The 20,499-nt window shown below is 39.4% G+C and overlaps 1 protein-coding gene across 1 annotated transcript in view; it reads left to right on the forward strand.

Annotated features, from left to right (window-relative positions):
- Positions 1-16,217, forward strand: part of LOC108699833 (phospholipase B1, membrane-associated) — a 28,971-nt gene extending 12,754 nt beyond the window's left edge. Inside the window, exons 6-16 of the mRNA XM_041574926.1 lie at positions 768-811; positions 1,100-1,220; positions 1,554-1,605; positions 1,837-1,917; positions 4,946-5,011; positions 7,089-7,180; positions 7,299-7,380; positions 9,874-9,981; positions 10,149-10,244; positions 13,649-13,720; positions 15,945-16,217. Of these exons, the coding sequence (XP_041430860.1) occupies positions 768-811; positions 1,100-1,220; positions 1,554-1,605; positions 1,837-1,917; positions 4,946-5,011; positions 7,089-7,180; positions 7,299-7,380; positions 9,874-9,981; positions 10,149-10,244; positions 13,649-13,720; positions 15,945-16,061 (931 nt within the window). The 3' untranslated portion in view covers positions 16,062-16,217. The remainder of the gene's footprint in view (positions 1-767; positions 812-1,099; positions 1,221-1,553; positions 1,606-1,836; positions 1,918-4,945; positions 5,012-7,088; positions 7,181-7,298; positions 7,381-9,873; positions 9,982-10,148; positions 10,245-13,648; positions 13,721-15,944) is intronic.
- Positions 16,218-20,499: the final 4,282 nt, after the last annotated feature.

The raw sequence follows: 20,499 nt of genomic DNA on the forward strand, positions 1-20,499 counted from the left end.
ATATTAGTATTATTAATCTACTTTTTGGCCACTCCCTCCTTGGTCACACCCATTCAAAGACATTTAATGAAAAGTGTGCTTATGCTACTGTCAATACAAAAGCATCTCCCCCTCCAGCACAAGCAGGACAGGAGAAACCAGAAACTGGGCTATTCCTTAACCAATAGCTAGAAGAAGGAACTCTTTATGGGGGATATATTTCACTGGGGATCAAAGTTCTGAAGCATATATTGATAGGAACTCTATGCTTGAGAGCCAGCTATGGTTCTTTAGGTTTTAGCCCTAGTGTTGAGACTTCTTGCAGCCCATTTACTTGCATTTATTAGAAGATTTTTTTGATCTGCTCTTGCCACACACTGATTACATTAAAATGATATGTAATCAGTGCATACCTTCTAGCTAAATGTTCTAGTGTCTCCAAGGACTATTCCAAGGCTTGATAAAGGGCCCGGGCGGCCCGAAACGTTGCCCTGTTTAAAATGATTTGATGCAATAAAATACACGTTTGTTCATATCTACGGTGTGCTGCTGATATCTGCTCTGACAAGGACTATTCTCTTGGCTCCACAGTTATTGAATTTTAAGTTAAATGTTGGTTATGAACTAATTATAATGTATATATGCCTTCTAGTTAATTCATATTCAAAAATGAATCTTGTCATTGCACCAAAAAACCCAATGTCTACCGCTGGCTCCATTCTACCCTTAAGCTTTTGTGTCTTCTAATAAAGGAATTTCTAACATTAGTTTTTGTTATATATTAACAGCATTGGGGGCTTTGGAAACATCTTGGATGTTACTACATTACCAAGTGAGTATCAGTACCCTTGAGCTCTCGTAACATCTTTATACCCCATTTACCTGCATATTCATGGACAAGGCTTTATTATCTATACCAATGTGTGTCATAATAGTCACCTTTTTCCCTATATCTTTCTGTGCCGGTGATCCTCCTTCCCTTATTGCCAATTCCAACCTTCTGTACCTCAACATGTCTCCATGTAGAGCCAATCCTGTTTTTATCATCCACTTTTTTCCTAATAGTAGTTCTCTATGTGCTGTTATGTTTCCAACTGACATATCTCCCTAAACATTTTAGATATTCTGAAACTTTTCAATCCCAACATTGTTGGATTTGGAAAAAGGAAAACCGTGAGCTATAGACCAGCCCCACTGGAGGATACAGGCCTAAATCTGGCTGTTACTGGAGCAAATACATTGTAAGGCACAACTCGTTTTTTTGCAAGTTTTTATTATGATCATGCTTAAGTTAAAGGAAAACTATACACCCAAAATGAATACTTAAGCAACAGATAGTTTACATCATATTATATGGCATATTAATAATCTTATCAAACTGGAATATATAATATTTCTAAGATCTCTAAATCCCAAAACTCATGCTTGTTCCCAGTGGCATAAAGAGACTCCCTTTTTTCAAATGTATGCAACAGTTAAATAAATAGATCATTAATAAAACTGCTGCAAGTATCTATTATGTACATGTGAGCCAATATAAAAATGAAAACTGAAGCATGACTTTTCCATTGCAGCGAATTGCCAGAACAAACCCAGCACTTGATTGACACTATGAAAACGTATCCGGTAATATTTCTATGCTATTGTATTTTTTTTTAATGTACAGTATTCATTATATTTTTATTTAATATATTTATTAAGATATATGTATATATTATATAAGGCATTATAGTTATGATCATTATTTATTTAAAACATTTAAATATACAGGTGCCCTGTGATATAAATGACAGAATATTCCACATGCAATCCTATGCAGGCCCTGCAATACTCCTTTGAATTCATCTTTCTTTTCAGGGTGTCAATTTTGAAGAAGATTGGAAAGTAGTGACCATCTTCATTGGATCTAATGACATATGTGATTACTGCAAAAATAAGGTGGGTGAAGATCATAGGGATTTTTTTTTGTTTTTATACTCAGGCATGGGAAATGGTTGGGCACAGGTGTAATACAGACATGAGCAAATTTACTAAAGGGCGAAGTGGCTAATGCTAGCGAAAATTCGCCAGCGTGACGTAATTATGCCACTTTGCCGATTTACTAACGGGTGCTGGCGTAAATTCACTACCGAAGTATTCATACTCTAGAGCTACTTCGCACTGGGTGAAGCGGCGGGTGAAGCGGCGGGCGAAGTTGCGCTCTGGCAAAAGGATGCAACTACGCTAATTCACTAACTTGCAGATTTTACTGAACGTTCCCTCTTGCACAAGACTCGCCTTCACCAGCTCAGACCAGTCGAAGTGCAATAGAGTAGATAGGAGTTTCTTCAAAAATAGTTGAAAATTTTTCTAAGTCCCAAAAAACGCTGGCGTCTTTTACTTTTTACTGAGCGATAGGCTGAAAAAGATTGTAAATTTTTTTTGGGGAACCCTCCTTCCCCCTTACATTTGGCACCTAAACTATACAGTGGGCACATGTGTAGGACAATATAACACCTCTCTTTAATCTTATTAAGTTTCCCTGGCCTTGTGTAGTGTAATGTAGTTGCTGCAGCATAAACGTCCATTGTACTTTAAAGGGCACCAATCATGACCAAAATCATTTACTAAGTAAATACACTATGTGAAAGTTCAAGAAATCCGATTTTTAAAACAGTTAGAATGGTTTGTATAATGTAAATGATCAGCTCACTTTACCTTCTGCAAGATCTCCCCTATCTCCACTGCAGTTCTAGCTGAGGCAGGCATCTTGGATTTCACTGGCTCCTCCTACCTATATCTTCCCAGCCAACTGTAGCTCTGAAATCTCGCACATGCTCAGTTGAAATTCCTTGTTCCTTATCAACCCTTCTAAGCTATTTTCAAATCAGCCAAACCTCTGTTAGCTGCTGTTCAGTAGTGCTGCCACCTGCTGGAAGTTAGTGTGTGCCCTTCATTTGCATAATAACATCACCAGCAGGGGACAAGATAGGGAAATCTCATGATACTTCTAGTGGAGGAGTTTACTTAAACAAGGCATTCTGGGTAGAATACTCAAAGCAGTGTTACAATCTGAGCATGCTCCTGAAATTTGCATATTAGAGTCTCTGTTATAGTCACAGTATGGCCTCCCTCAGTGAAAGAACCCATTTGACAAAGTAAGGGATTTTTTTTAAAACCTGCAGTTTTTTCAAAAGACTTTATATGTAGTTTGATTAAACGTGTTTAGCTTGTACTGGTCAGATTGTTAATATGTGTTTGATTTTGGCTGTGATAGGTGCCCTTTAACTGCACGCCGTATGCTAATTAGGCATCGCTAGCGTAACTTCGGACTGCTTATCGTATTATCGCAATCGCAACTTCGCAAGCATTCGGTAACCTGTGCGCAACTTTGGATCTTGGTGAATTTGCGCAGCCCTGGTGAAACTACGCCTGGCGAAGTGCGGCAAAGCCGTCGCTATCGCATTTTCAGCGCTTAGTGAATTTTCCCCGAGGAATGGTTGGACCTAGTGATATACTATGTTGCCTTCTGTGTTCTACTTCATTCTCAATTGGTTGTCAGGGCCTCAAGTCTCCTGTTTCCCAATTGTTCTGGCCATATATTTACCTAAAAGTTCTCAGATGTGCAGGTGTCAGACTACAACACTCCAGAATTTGTTGGAATTTTATAAATACTTGTTAATAGTAATAAAAGTCAGTGGGGAATGTTTATAAACACTGGGCAAATTTGCACCTGGGCAATAACCAATGGCAATAAATCAGATGTTTGCTTTCACTCATTAACGAGCAGCTGGCTTAAAAAAAGCTAATCACTGATCGGTTGCTATGGGTTACTGCCCAGGTGCAAATTTGCCCAGTGTTTAGAAGTGATCCCCAATGTCTCTGTTCTAGTTTCAGCGTGTTACAGTTAGGTTGGGATATATAATTAAAGGACCAGTACCATCAAAAACATTTTTTTTTAAAAATTTGTGTATAACGAAAAAAATACACTGACATATTTAACTTTAAAATTGCAAAGTCTTTATTATGAAATAACTTGCAGATACTCCGCTTGAGCTTCTTTTCTGGGGTTGCCACATTTTCTGGAAAAAATACCAGCCTTTCTATATTTTTATGGTTTTTCCCTATGAATAACATTGACATCAAGCAACATTTTTAGCAGCCAGGGCAGGTGGCAACCCTATCTTCTTCAGAAAAGGCGACAGGGCGACAATCCATCGTACGGCGCTCGATTTCTCCTCCCTGCCTTCTATAAAATACCGGCCAGGTGGCAATCCTATCCTCTTCAGAAAAAGGCAACAGGGCGACAATCCATCGTGCGGGGCTCGATATCTCCTCCCTGCCTTCTATAGGAGATAGACAGGGAGGAGAAATCGAGCGATGCACGATGGACCGTCAACCTGTCGCCGTTTCTAAAGAGGAGCGCAAACGGAGTATTGGTTAGTTATTTCTTAATAAAGACTTTGCGATTTTAAAGTTAAATATGTCTTGGTGTTTTTTTTTTCGTTATATACAAATTAATTTTTTTTGAAAAAAATTTTTTATGTTAAACCTTCAGAGCACACCTGTCCAACAAACAACCTAGAAGTGTATTTGGAAATATTAGTCACAAGATATGAGATCAGAATGGTCAGCAAGAGAGAGAGAGATACTTTTTTCATCTTTCACCCTGTCTGGATGTTATCCAGATTGTTTAGCCTACTGGCCTTGCCCCCACCTTGGGCAGCTTTGCCTCCTATGTCCATCCATCCAGCTACTGATTTTATATTCAGCTGATAACCCACAAACATTTATTAGCCAGTAATCTTTCTAAAATGATGTGCAGCGCTACTACTGTGGATTGTTTCTGTTAATGGCATATACTCGTGTGCTTGTAGACACTTTGATTTATCACATTGTTGATAGTGGAGCTGTCTTCAGTGTTACCAGATAAACTCTTTATACATAGCATACATATTGTTATAATAGTGTCTGTTTTCCTCTACAGACTCTTTTCTCTGCAGACAACTTTATCCACCACCTCACCATATCGCTGGACATACTGCAGCAGCAAGTAAGTGTCTACCTACAGTATATTCTAAACCCAAAAATGCATCCAGTTATAAGAAAGTAAATAATACAACACTTTTAAAATGCAACTACAAGATGCAGGATGCAAAACTCTTACATGCTATGTTATTTTTAACAGAATTATTGGTTTCATTGCAGCTACCTACAAAGGTGCCAGGACTGCAGCTTGCATGCAATTTACCAATGCAGATGCCAATTTGCTCCTTTGTGATAATTATGAACAATTTGCAGCGCACTATCATTGTGTCGGTGTGGGTGGGAATTGCAGTATGGATCAAAATATACTGGACGATAGATAAGATGAAATGGCAGAAAAAAAATTGTTTTTAGCTCAAATATAACAATAAAATATAAAAATTAAAATGGATAAAGGGGATTTAGAAGACCACTTCTAGTAGGTCGGTAAGATTTTATTAAAAAAATCGGTGGGTGTCTGTGCAGGAGGGATGGAAAGTTTAAATGCAGACACAAAGATGCCACAGTATAGTCTGTCTCACTGTAAGGCAGTGATCCCCAACCAGTAGCTTGTGAGCAACATGTTGTTCTCCAACCCCTTGGATGTTGCTCCCAGTGGTCTCAAAGCAGCTGCTTAGTTTTGAATTCCAGACTTAGAAGAAAGTTTTGGTTGTATAAAAACCAGGTGCACTTCCAAACAGAGCCTCAATGTAGGTTGACAATCCACATAGGGGCTACCAAATGGCCAATCACAGCATTTATTTGGCACCCCAGGAAAATCTTTCATGCTAGTGTTGCTCCCCAACTCTTTTAACTTCTCGATGTTGCTCACAGGTTCAAAAGGTTGGGGATCCCTGCTGTAAGGAATGCCCGATGGCGTTCCTTTACTCTTTTGCGCCGCAGGCAAGATGGAGGCGCCCAAGGACCGGGCGCATCATATAGTGACATTTTGGCGCATGAGCAACGCTCAACGTCAGTAAGTGACGCTTGACGTCAGAGCACCCGTTTTGGCGAAAATCCCCTTTAAATATATGCCAAAGATGCCTGAACCTTGCCCGTTTATAGGTTCTACCTTGTGTGTTCCTGGGTGCGCTATTTACTAATTATTACTGATTCCTGTTACTGACCTCGGCCTGTTTCACTGACTATTGAATTCTTGCTGCCTGAACTGACCATTGCCTGGACTACGCTGAACTTCTTAACCCCTTGGATACCACGATACCTGCTACTTCCTCCTAGGGTTGCCACCTTTTCTGAAAAAAAATACCAGCTTTCCTATATATTTATCTTTTTCCCTATTGATAACATTGGGATCAATCATCATTTTTAACGGGCAGGCCAGTAAAAAACCGGCCAGGTGGCAACCCTACTTCCTCCTTTGTCCGTATATCCCAACCGGATCCTTCGGGCCCTGACACTCTCAATGCTTTCTCTTTGATCTAGGAATGTAGAAACTGTAGGATAGAAAGGCAGGATAGTGACAGTTGCAGCATTAGGGCTGACATGTTACCTTTCCTTGATAAGACTAATCAATGAGCAGAATGCTTAAAGGGATTCTGTCATGATTTTTATGGTGTAGTTTTTATTCCTAAATGACACTGTTTACACTGCAAATAATTCACTCTACCATGTAAAATTGAATTCCTAATTCAACAATGTAATTTGTTTTAGTTGTAAAATTGGTGTGTAGGCAGCCATCTCAGGACATTTTGGCTGGTCATGTGCTGCACTATGGAACTGTTTTCTGACAGGCTATTGTTTCTCCTACTCAATGTAACTGAATGGGGTCGCAGTTGGACATGGATTGTTCTGCTGATGGGCTGCTGGGGGAGAAGGAAGTAGGTGATATCACTCCAATTTGCAGTGCAGCAGTAAAGAGTGACTGAAGTTTATCAGAGCACAAGTCACATGACTGGGGGCAGCTGGGAAACTGACAATATGTCTAGCCCCATGTCAGATTTCAAAGTGAAATATATAAAAAAAAAATCTGCTTTTGAAAAAGAGATTTCATTGCCGAAGTCTGCTGGAGCAGCACTATTAGCTGAAGCTTTTTCAAAAAACGCATGTTTTTCCATGACAGTATCCCTTTAACTTTATATTTGCAGCTACCAAGAGCCATTATAAATATTGTTCAGCTTTTACGTATTGAGAAACTTCGCAGCGTTAATGACGAGAGTTTGGGATGTTTGCTTCAAAGGCAAGTTGTATTCATTTGATTATTTTGTATAACTGTAAGTGACTGTATCGCTCGATTTGATTGCTTACAATACTACTGAGAAGCCTCACACATGCCGGACTAATATTTTGTCCTCTAGGAGTTTTTGTTCCTGTGTGGTTGTGCCAAATGAAAATTCTACAGAGTTCCAAGAAATATTAGATCAGATGACCCAGTTTCAGGTGAGCCGAAGCTCAGTTACAGGGTATTTTTGACTTTATGTGAAAATATTACAGATCCAGAATGTAAAAATTGTATTTCCTAACCTACGTTACAATTGTCATATTGAGATGAGTTTTTTTGTATGCTGCTACATTTATGATGGTAACAAAGTTGTCTCATAAGTGCAATTATAATCAACTCCTCCACCAATGTAATGCTAGATACCTGTTAGCTGCCATTAGAATATATAAGATATACTGACACTGTGCCTAAAGGGTATGTCTGTTTGGCCTGGAAACTTAAAGATACCGTATATACTCGAGTATAAGCCGAGTTTTTCAGCCCCCAAAATATGCTGAAAAACTCTACCCTGGCTTATACTCGGGTCAAGCGCAAAAACGGTCGCCGGCGTCTAAGAATAGTCGCTGGCGTCTAAGAATAGTCCCCGGCATCCAAGAATAGTCCCCAAAATATTCGCCGGCGTCCAAGAATGGTCGCCGGCATCCAAAAACGAGACACCGGCACCTCCAATGGGAGCAGAAAACCCTAAATTTTTTGATTGAAACTTACCAGAAGCTGCTGCATTTCTCACCCTCGGCTTATACTCGAGTCAATAAGCTTTCCCAGTTTTTGGAGGTAAAATTAGGTACCTCGGCTTATACTCGGGACGGCTTATACTCGAATATATACGGTATGTGAATTTCGGGTGCATGATAATTACTGCAGAGATTTGCCTGGCAATCAATGGGTTATGTTTTTTCATTGAACCAGGTAATTGCATTACCGCTGCTGCACTCGGTGTGTGCTCCCATATCCAGGGCCGCTATTAAAAATCACGGGGCCCCAAAGAATCCTTTTTTTAAAAAAACATTGGTGCTAGGGCCCCCCTTACAACTTAAAAAATTGGGGCCCAAAGAATATTTTTTTAAAAAAAACAATGGCACCAGGGCCCCCCTTAAAAGTTGGAAAAAAATTGGGCCCCAAAAAATATTTTTTAAAAAAACATTGGTGGCAGAGGCCTATAGAATATTAAAATAATACATTGGTGGCCAGGGGATTAAAAAAAAACACAAATTGGTGTTCAGTAGAATTGAACTCATGTCTTCAGGACTTCAACTTTGCCTCCTTTTGTGACTTTGGTCTTTTTGCCGCTTCAGGACTTCAATTGCGGCTGTTTTCGTGACTTCGGGTCTTTTTGCCGCTTCTGGACTTCGGCTGTTCGGCTTTTCGGCACTTCTGCTTTGCGGTTGTTCGGGACCTCAAAAATGACCGCAAAGCTTCATCGCACTCAAAAGGGGGGCCCGGCACTTTCAAAAGTGCAGCACTTTTCAAAAGGGCCCCCCTTCATGCCCTGTCCCCCCCTGATTTCGGCCCTGCCCGTATTCTCTGCAATCACATTTGGTGGCCCTTTTATGCATTTCCTTTTAATGCTTTTATAAACTGATCTGTAGGGATGCACGAATCCAGGATTCGGTTCGGGATTTGGCCAGTATTCTGCCTTTTTCAGCAGGATTCGGATTGGCCGAATCCTTATGCCCAGCCAAACTAAATCCTAATTTGCATATGCAATTTGGAAATTGTCACAAAACAAGGAAGTAAAAAACTGGTCCTATACCTGTACCCACTTTGTCAAACTACACACAAGCTAAGCAAACCTTTTTGGTCTGAATGCATCCATACACCCTGTACCTTGCCCCTTGCATGCACTGGTGCTGTTCAGCAGGCTAAACCAGTTTACTGGCACTCAGCTCAAGGTGTAAGGTACATGTATGCAGGTCTGGATTGGGGATCAAAATAGACCCTGACATTCCAAGTAAAAAGAGGCCCAAACAGGTCCCACCAGCCCGCTAAATAGTGACTTTCTATGGCACTGATAGCAGCCCCTCTGGCATTTGCCAGAACCCACAGATTGCCAGTCCGAGCCTGCATGTATGTGTGCAAGTATGTTGTAAAAACTGATTAACACCAGTGCAAGGTTTAGGGGGTTATTTATCAAAGTCCGAATTTATCTCAATATTTCCTGCTACAAACGGTCTGCTCTGTTTTTTTACGCTTATTTATTATTACAGTTTCCCAAAAATTTGCTTTTCGGGAAAAGAAATCAGATTTTCACAATTTTTTTCGGATTTTTCATCATATTTTCACAGGGTTTTTTTTCGGATTTTTCACCCATAAACTTCAGGGTATTGCACGAAACCCAGCGAAAATCAAAAAATCATTGGGACTTCTCTCATTGACTTATATGCAACCTCGACAGGTCTGTGATGCCGGATTTTCTGATTCGGATTTTTCCATCCTCGGGGTTTAATAAATCCCGATTTTATAAGAAAAAAAAATCACGAATATAACCCCCTTAGTGTGTACTTTATCACTTTGCACTTGAGCTTGCATAAGTAAATCTCAGTATATGGAGTATTGGTGAATAAAAAAATCATTTTACCCTATAATTTGTACACACGTAAAAAAATAAACCTTCTGTCTTAGGTTTGGGTTCTTTTTTTCCACCCCTGCAGGAAAAGCTAGAGCAGCTGTTTGTGAATTCCACAAGATTTAATTCAAAGAAAGACTTTGCGGTGATCCTTCAGCCTTTTCTAAAGAATGTCAAACCACCTACAGACCAAGTGAGTGTGAGCAGGTTTCAAGGTTAAATGATGGCACCTTAGTCCTCATACAATTACAAAGGGATGAGCAGTACTGGGTAAAACAAAGCCAATCGATTGTTTTATGACGGAAATATAATAGCTCATTATTATATAAAATAAATAAAAATATATATTATTTTTTGCAGAACGGGGTTGTCGACTATTCCTACTTTACTCCTGATTGTTTCCACCTTACAATCAAAGGTCATGAGCAAATGGCCAGGGCACTGTGGAATAACATGGTAAAGCTTATATTAAGAATTTTACTGTATAATGAGTAATAAGGTATTGTCTATCTGTCCATATATCTATATTCAGTTTCATGTGAAAGTATCTGCCCTTTTGGATTTTCTGAATTGCTTATTTCCTCTTTTTTTACAAATTGAACATACACTTATTTCACTGACACAATAGAAATAGTAATATTCCGTAACGGTTCAGTTGTTACCGCCGAGAAGTGAAGACAGTTTAAAAATGAAAAGAAAGAGAAAGAGTAAGAAAAATTTGTAAAAATTGTATTAGTGGTATTAATTTTCAGTTAAATATAGAAATAGGTTATTTTTAGCCATATTTATTTGCACACAAACATTTAATTCATTGGAATAGTGGCTGTCTCCCCTGCATACTCCAATGAAACTTTAAGGGGGTTTATTTATCAAAATCTGAATTTTTCTGATTTTGTTTAAATTAAAAAAGTCAGACCAAACTAGAATCCACACAGTGGCATAACTTCTCACCGGTGGGCCCTGGTACAGCATGTGCACCTGGGCCCCCCTGTTGGGCTCTCCCCCCTATGAATCGTGCAAGCTGTAATATCTCCCCCTGCACAGCCTCCTGTGATAACCATTATTGTGGCTCCGGTGGGCCCCAAGGGGGTGTGGGGCCTGGTGCGATCGCACCCCCTGCACCCCTGGTAGTTATGCCACTGAATCCACATATTGCCCTTATTTATCGATAAAAAAACTCAGGATAAACCGTGACATTTGACACCCGAAAACCAAGAAAAATTTGAGTTTTCGTGAAAAAAACAGTGTCAAATCCCGGAAACAGAGTTAAAACATCTTCAAATGGTTAAGGGGACATCTGCCATTGACTTTTACATGAATCTGGCAGGTTTTCAGATGGCTTATTTTCCGATTCAGACTTGGAACAGCTTCAGGGCATAATCGAAAAAAAATCTTGTTTTTACCGTCTTTTTTACCGGTTTTCAGCGCCGCCAAGAAAATTGTGCCTTAATAAATAACCCTCCAAAAGTCTGATATGAAAAATTAAAGCATGGCTTGTGACTACAATGATGGCAAACTTGGAAGCAATGGGTGTGGTTCTCTAAAGAATATCATTGTGTGAATCCTCCTTTAGCTCTCATGCTAGTTATAGCTTATAAACTTAAGGCCTATACCATTTCTAACTGAATAATAAACCATAACAGAGCACCAGCTTTAAGTGTCACTTTCCAGTTGAACATAAACCTGTTAATCCATTGCATGCCTCTTGCCATGAAGCAAGCAATTGAGGATTCAGGCTGTAGTGTGCGACAGGTTCCCAGGGGTGGCAAAAATTTGAGAGCTGAAATTTAAACCACCCTCTCTTCTAATGTAGATTGTGCAACTGTACTCTCTACACTAGTTATGCCTAAAGGTGGTCATACACGGGCCTGATAAAAGCTGCCGTCAGACCGAGTTGGCAGCTTATTGGCCCGTGTATGGGGCCCTCCAATGTGCTTCCCTGATCGACATATGGCCGAAAATCGGACAGATGCCGATTGGACAGGACTAAAAATCCCGTTGTTATGATCCGATCGTTGGGCCCTAGGGCCTACCATTGGATCAGCCCGATATCGCCCACCTCAATGTGGTCAAATCTGGGAGAGATCCGCTCGTTGGGCGACATCGCCAAAGGACCGGATCTCTCAGTGTATAAGAGGCTGGATGCATCAATGGGCCCAGGGTGCACAGTCACCTCTACTTGTATCTTACTTGTCTTTGTGAGTCCTTTTTCATCTACCCTGGGGTTAGTCCAGGTAGGATATATTAGTTTGTAAATATTTAATGACTAAGATCATCTTCCAGTTACCGGTAATCTTTCCCAAATCTGGAATGCTATAAAAATAAGTTTGTGTAAACTTATGGGGCTTTTGCACAATGAAGGAAACAAGGACCAAGATAAGATTTTTGCGTAAAGGAGAACTAAACCCAAAGAATGAATATGGCTAAATTTCCATATTTTGTATATGGAACTTATTGAACCAATTTAAATGTTTAGTATTTGTGATGAGTGAATTTTTTCACCAGGTTTTCGCTGCGAAATAACACCCAAACACTCCAATTTGTTGCAAGTCAAAAAAATAATTGTAGCCCATAGACTTAAATGCATTTGGCAAATTTTTCGTCGTTTCACGAATATTCTTCAAAATGGGTCAAATTCACCCCATCACTTCTTTAGTAGTTATGACCCAGAACTTAAAAGTTGTCATATCTTTTCTCATCTTGGATTTTGTTAGGAGTGTCTGCGATATGCACATGCTCAGTGAGCTTTCAGCAGCTAAGCTGTACTGTATATTGTGAGTGAATCCCTAAGCTCAGTAAGTGACAGTCGCACAGAGCATGTGCAATGAATCAGCAGAAAAGAAGATGGGGAGCTAATGGGGCATCTTTGGGGCACAGATATTCCCTGCTAAAGGGCTGTGTTTCCCTCGGGCTGGCACAGAAGCCCAAACCATAATATACAACATTTCTACACTAATTCTTTAGTTCTCCTTTAAGTAACATTTATATTGAATCTAGGGGAGAAGGATGAGACTTCTCAGTTTGAGAAGCTTTTAAATTAGAATTCAGAGAGTAAAGGTGGCCATACATGCACAGATATTATCGTACAAAATACATTTTCATACCAAATTTGGTAGTGCTAAATCGTCGGCTACAGGTAGAATTCTATTGTTTCTACCTGTATATCTGACGATTCAGCTCTACATGTGTGTATTGAAACTAACGATATTTCTTTTCCAGGAAAGATCGTAATTGTTGGTGGCCATACACAAATAGTTTTAAGCTGCTGATATGGCCCCTTCAGAAGTCAGCAGCTTATCTTTCTATGTATGGGACAACTGGCCTACCCAAAAATTGGCTTGATGTCTAATGAGCAGATATGAGGGCTGCATCTGTGTGTTGATTTGGTCCTCAATCTGACAGCCGGCATAGCAGCAATTGTGATCCAATCTTTGGTGGGCATATTGGTGAAAGATCTTATGATGTATAGCTAGCTAAATTTACCTTATGTGAGCTTATGCTAATAACACAAGGATCCTGCAGTAAGCTTTTCTGGCCAAGACCCTATTTAGCTCTTGTTTTGGTTATTGGTGGTTTTTCTGTGTTTTCCTGTATGTTGAATGTATATAGTAACAGTAAAGCATTGGAGAGCGCCATATCATCCTGATGGTTTGCAGATGAGCTTGTCAAGAAATAGGAGTTGTGTTCCTATAACTATGCTAAAAGTTAATATATGTGTTTGTATAATTGGCTGAATAATCAGATCTAGGTATAATAAACTTTTAGGGTGGCAGAAGTGTACTTACATACTACAATACACTATCCCTTCTTTGCCTGCTCACCACATAATCAACACATCGTTTTATTTTTCTACCTTTCAGCTCCAGCCACAAGGAGATAAGTATTACATGAAAACTCTGTCTGATCCAATCCCGCTTCTTTGTCCTTCTAAGGTAAAATCTTTGTATCTACATAATAGATAATAGATATATAAATTTGAGAGAAAAATAAAACTGGGTTTGGTGGGTTCTAATCTGCCAACAGATTCTCAGTTTGTTCTTAATTACCTTTCTTCGGATAACTGAGAATTCACACTCAAAAAACATCAACCTAAGGGCATTGGTTTTAGGGGTAATGGATACCCATTGCTTAATCCAGTAAATAAAACCCTTGGGCCCATTTTTATAGGCAGCAATAGTGGATGGTGATTTTAGGCAGTGTCGGACTAGCCCGGCGGGACACCGGGAAAAAATCCGGTGGGCCCCGACCCTCATGGGCCCTCGCCGGGCCAGACCCCCTCTCTCTATTTTGAAATCCTCAAAAAAAAAAAATGGCTCTGTGCAGTGCGTGCGCGCTGGCCTAACTTCGCAGTAGGGGCCAGGCGGGGGGCCGGATGGGCGCCCTGGACAGCGGTCCCCCAGTCCAACCCTGATTTTAGGCATGATGGGTAAACCCACTAAAACCACTTTGCCCATTTCTATAAGCACCAGTGAGAGGTGGATTTGTGCATAACGTGAAAAGCCCGAAATCCACTCTTCCCATTCTAAGTAGACTTAAGTACTAAATATTTGCACTTCCATTTTACGGACATAATTTAGATTCCTCTATGGAATAAATTGCCACAACTACCATTAGGGGGAGGCTGAAGTCCTTTAAAAGAAAACTATACCCCCCAAACAATGTAGGTCTCTATACAAATATGTTGCATAAAACAGCTCATATGTAAAACCCTGCTTCATGTAAATAAACTATTTTCATAATAATATACTTTTCTAGTAGTATGTGCCATTGGGTAATCATAAATAGAAAACAGCCATTTTAAAAAAATAAGGGGATCGTACGATTCACTGTGCACACAAAGAAACCAACAAACTTGTTAGGTCACATGAGCCAATTAACAGACAGAGTTCTGTCTTTTGCTTCCTCACTTCTTCCTGTTACAGTTAGAGTTGTTGTATTTCTGGTCAGGTGATCTCTGAGGCAGCACAAAGACCATCACGAAATGGTGGTTCAAGGCAAGAGATGTAAAAGAGCAATATTTACTTAAATATATATACCTGTTTGATAAGATTCTTTAATATGCCACTTAATATGATGTAAACTATCTGTTGCTTAAAGGGGAAACTGATGCATTTTGTAAAAAACTTTTTTTTCCCGTGACAGTTAATAGTGCTGCTCCAGCAGAATTCTGCACTGAAATCCATTTCTCAAAAGAGCAAACAGTTTTTTTTATATTCAATTTTGAAATCTGACATGGGGCTAGCCATATTGTCAGTTTCCCAGCTGCCCCAGTCGTGTGACTTGTGCCTGCACTTTAGGATGGAATTACTTTCTGGCAGGCTGTTATTTCTCCTACTTAATGTAACTGAATGTGTCTCAGTGGGACTTGGCTTTTACTATTGAGTGCTCTTTTTAGATCTTCCAGGGAGCTGTTATCTTGTGTTAGGGAGCTGCTATCTGGTTACCTTCCCATTGTTCTGTTGTTGGGCTGCTGGGGGGGGGGGAGGGGGTGCTATCACTCCAATTTGCAGTACAGCAATAAAGAGTGACTGAAGTTTATCAGAGCACAAGTCACATGACTGGAGGCAGCTGGGAATTTAACAAAATGTCTAGCATCATGTCAGATTTCAAAACTGAATATAACAAAATCTGTTTGCTCTTTTGAGAAATGGATTTCAGTGCAGAATTCTGCTGGAGCAGCACTATTAACTGATGTGTTTTGAAAATAACATGTTTTCCCACGACAGTATCCCTTTAAGTATTCATTTTGGGGGGGGGTATAGTTTTCCTTTAAATGGTCTTTGTCCAAGTAGAGTTGCCACTTTTACCAGGGTAGATTACTATTTAGAGATGGAGGGTTTGGGTGGTGACATGTCCAGGTAGGTCAAATAAGTTGAATGCGGTGGCAGTGGGTGGAGGATTAAATGGGTAGTCGAGTACCCAGACTGCCATGAAAGGGGTTTTCCTTTCCCATAAAGGGGTAGCAAAGACCTTTTCATTGGAGGATTCTATCTCAATCCATATTACAATTAATGGTTTACTTATATGTTTGAACTGGGTGCCAATATAAACATTCTACAGCCAAAACAGAGCATTAGAACAGTCACAATTTAAATGCCAGCTTCCAGCGCTACAAAGAAAATATGAGTATAACAACTTTTTTTTTTAATTTCACAGGATCACCCGTACTTCTATACTGGGTATCAAACAAGAGATAACGGCGCATCCCCTCTTAAAGGGTCCCACCATCTGACTGTTTTACTCTTATTCACTGCACTGTTAGTATACCTGTAGTAATCCTTACCCTCAACTACCCTGATGTTGTCACATTTCCCAGACATCTGTACAATGAAATGCAACTGCTTTATGTCATTGCTACTTTTAGGGGCACATTTACTATTGGTCGAATATCGAGGGTAAATTAACCCTCGATATTCGATTGTCGAGGTAAAATCCTTCGGCTTTGAATATCGAAGTCAAAAGATTTACCGCAATTCATTTGTTGGAACGAACTATTTGAAGGATTTTAATTTATCAAACGATTTTCCTTCGCTTAAAAAATACTTAGAAAGCCTATGGGGACCTTCCCCATAGGCTAACATTGGTGCTTGGTAGGTTTTAGGTGGTTGAAGTTTTTTTTTAAAGAGACAGTACTTCGACTATCGATTGGTCGAATAGTCAAACGATTTTTAGTTCGAATTGCTCGATTCAAAGTCGTAGTCGAAAGTCGAAGTAGCCAATTTGTTGGTCGAAGTAGCCAAAAAAACCTTTGAAATTCGAAGTTTTTTCCTTCTTATCCTTCACTCGAGCTAAGTAAATGTGCCCCTAAGCCTAACTTTACAGCACAAGCTTTGTGATAAAAAGGAGTCAAGAAGAAGAGCCACGTGGTGTCAATGTTTTAAGACCAGTGTGTTCTGTGGTTAAACGTTTGTACAAAGATGTTACGAATAATGTTATTCTGTAGAAATAAGTCAAATCAACTGGAATTGTTGTGTTTTTGTTGAAGAAGTTTCACCAGTCATCCAATCGGCTTTCTCAATTTACGACTTGTGAAAAAAAAAGATCTTTCTGGAATAAATACCCTGGAATGTTGCTCCAATCAGCATCATCTGTTTATTATAATCCACAAGGATGTCTTGAAGTACTGTTGATTTAGTATTCATTTTGGGGGGGGTAGTATAGTTAGTATAGTTTTCCTTTCAGAGCTCTGTAAAGAAGAACTGTGGTTCCATACTACTAGTAATCATAGAACCTGGTTTGAATTTGCAAAGCGTGGTTTTTAATTCTAATATATTCATATTATTGTTGATCCACAACCATTATCAACAGTAGCTGGACTGCCAATATCTCATATTAACAACCTTTCCTGTCCGAATATGGCAGCTTCTCTCTACCACCTGTCACAGTCGACCATTTAAACCCCAACCCTGGCACATGTGTTGAAACTCAGAAGATGTAATAGATCAGCTGAATGACAGCCGAGAAAGTCATAAATTGATCCTGACTTCATCCACTTCAAGTTCATGCTATCCTGCTACAATCAAGCTCTGTTAATAGCTAAAGAACAACCGCTGTTCACCACATTTAACTCACTTCTATACCCCCCTCTGCACCCTCCACCTATTAATGTAACTGCCCAAAATTGTGCTCAATCTCATTAGACTGAGCATAAAATCTGATACCAACATCTGACTCACAACTCCCTTCTCAAGCCCCTGATATCTGGCTTTAATGATCTTCTCCTGGTAAAGTCTATAGGTCACTATTCCATACTCTTCCATTACTACTTGAGAAAAGATTCCCAAAAGGCTGAAAGGCTTATTTCCAGAAACTTCTTATTAAAGGGATCCTGTCATCTGAAAACATGTTTTTTTCAAAACGCATCAGTTAATAGTCACATGACTTGGGGCAGCCGGGAAATTGACAATATGTCTAGCCCCATGTCAGATTTCAAAATTGAATATAAAGGGACAGTATCCCTTTAAGGTTATTTAGAATTATCTACTTTCATGATAGTATAAAACTCCCTGTCGTGCTGCCTTTGTGCAAATGATGCAAATATTTCATATATACTGCTTTATAAACTCTGCTCCATATGATTCTTAATATTTAATTAAAATATAGTGTTTAAACTATTGCCAGCATCTTTGAAAGAATACAATATACATGATCTGTCCCAGAAGTTTTGATAAGCGTGAAATGGTCAGAGGGTGAGTGGAGTGGAGTTGGTAGGGTACAGTTCAAGGTGTGTCAAATGTTGAGCAGATTGGAAGTATGGTGAACGTTATCCCCCACCCTGACACTGTTCTGCACCTCATACCCCATTTTATATTCCGTGATAGCTGCAAAGCGTAGCCTTCCTATGGGCAGAAGTGCACTCCTGGGTCCATATTAAATGACCACTTGTGAGTACAGTGGGAGAATGGGTGACATGCTGGGAAGTTTGACGGGATTGGTGAAAGAGATAGTTAGAAAGGGTGAGAACTGGATGAGTAAAGTACAAGTGATCAGCGTTATCTAGTAGGAGGGTGGATGGGGAATGGGATAGGGGAGATTTGGCAGACAAAACCTAAAGCAACAACAGATTAAACTGTGAATTCAACATCATGGGGGAAAACTCCTTCCTTATCCCAAAACAGCGATACAATTGCTCCCTGAATCAATTACACTTAATTAAATGATATCCGACTAATTGTCAGGAAAGATATCCAACCAGTTTGTAACCCACAAACGAATCATACCTCCATTCAAGAAGGAATGTCAATAACATGAGTACTATTATGTTTAAGGAACTTGTTTTGTGTTGTTTCTGGATCCTCCCATCTTAATCAATGCCTTCTAATTGCCTACGTTATCCTATCCAAAAAATGTCATTATTACCTTGTAATAACATTTTCTCTATGTTCCATCCGGAGCTTGTCAGCTCACAACAATGGATCACAGAGTTGCAACCTGATATATTCAAGTGATTATGCATCTATATATATATATGTATGCATGTATATTTTTATTTGTATAGTGCTCCTTGAGGGCAAGACACTGTACAACAGAACAGTAAATTAGAAGAACAAACAGGAGTCATTCTATTAATAAATGAAAATATCGTAAGTACAAAAATGCAATACACATACATATAAAGTACAGTTACAATACAGATTAAGGGGCAAATTCATCAAGGGTCGAATTTCGAGGGGTTAAATCCCTCGAAATTCGACTGGGGAATAGAATCGAATAGGCAATTCGGGCGAATTTACGCGCTGGGGAATAGTCGAATTGGCGAATATTCGCCAGGCGAATAGGCGCTCGATCGAATATTCGCTCAAAGGATTTTCATTCGATCGAATGCCTTTTTATTCGATCAAAAACTTGGAAAAAAAGCCTATGGGACATTCCCATAGGCTTTTAAAGCAATTCGGTAGGTTTTAGGTGGCGAAGTAGGCAGTCGAAGTATTTTTAAAAGAGACAGTAATTTAGACTATCGAATGGTCTAATAGTCGCAGCGTTTTTGCACTCGATCCAGTACTTCAACTATCGAATGGCGAATAGTCGCAGCGTTTTTGCGCTTGATCTATTCGAATCATTCTACTCAGGCGAATTTACGCCAATTCGATAGTCGAGGAGCACAAAAATTCGAAGTATTTTTACTTTGAATCCTTCACTCGAAGTTAGTGAATCGGCCCCTAAGTGTTTGTGTCAAGGAGACAAAAGGGTGGAGGTCCCTACCCCATAGAGCTTACAGTCTAAATGGGAGGGTAACTTACAAACACAAATTAGGCGGATATTAAATGCTGTAGGTTACAGTGGGTGACACTGCCAAGTGTTATGCAAGTGCTCCAAGAGCACCTGGTTAGTGGAAATGATTTTGCCACAATCTGTCATTTTGTCCTTCTGCATGCTAATAATGTATAAGATAAGGATAAAGAGAAGGGGTGTGGGACATAAATTACTATACCTGCAAAAATTCCTTATGCAGTATAAGATAAGGAATATTATGAAAAAACATAAATACAATGTATTATTCATTATTCTTCCAGTGGCCTTTAGGTGGCATGGTTCACTTAAAGAACTTCCATACTCCATACTCTAGTGAAACAGTGAATATTGCAAACTGGCCATACAGATATATTGGGCCAAAAAAGGGATAATTTGACTATTGATTTATACAGTATAAAATAAGGAATGTAATGAAAAAAACCCATAAATACAAAGCATTATTCTTCCAGTGGGCTTTAGGTGCGATGATTCACTTAAAGAACTTCCATGCTCTTGTGAAACAGTAAGAGGCACATTTACTAAGGGTCGAATTTCGAAGTGCTAAAACTTCTAAATTGGACCATTGAATTTAAAGAATTTGATAGTCAAAGTTTTTTTTTTTGTTTGAATTTAGCTGTTTTCAATCGAATTAAAATTGTTCGATCAATCGTAGAAATCGTTTGAATCGAATCGCTTGAACGATTTTAAAAAAAAAAACTTTGACTTCTAAAAACCTCGGTTCTAGGAGGTCCCAATAGGCTAACATAGCAATTCGGCAGGTTTAAGGTGGCGAAGTGGCGAATTCGAAGTTTTTTCAAGAGACAGTACTTAGATTTTTGAACGGTCGAATATTCAAAGTTTTTTCAATTCGAATCTAATTTTGGCCTATTCAATGGTCAAAGTACCCAAAAATTACTTCGAAAATTGAAGTTTTTGAATTCAAAAATTCACTTCGAATTCACTTCGACCCTTAGTAAAA

This window comes from Xenopus laevis, chromosome 8S (genome assembly GCF_017654675.1).
Source record: "Xenopus laevis strain J_2021 chromosome 8S, Xenopus_laevis_v10.1, whole genome shotgun sequence".
NCBI lineage: Eukaryota > Metazoa > Chordata > Amphibia > Anura > Pipidae > Xenopus > Xenopus laevis.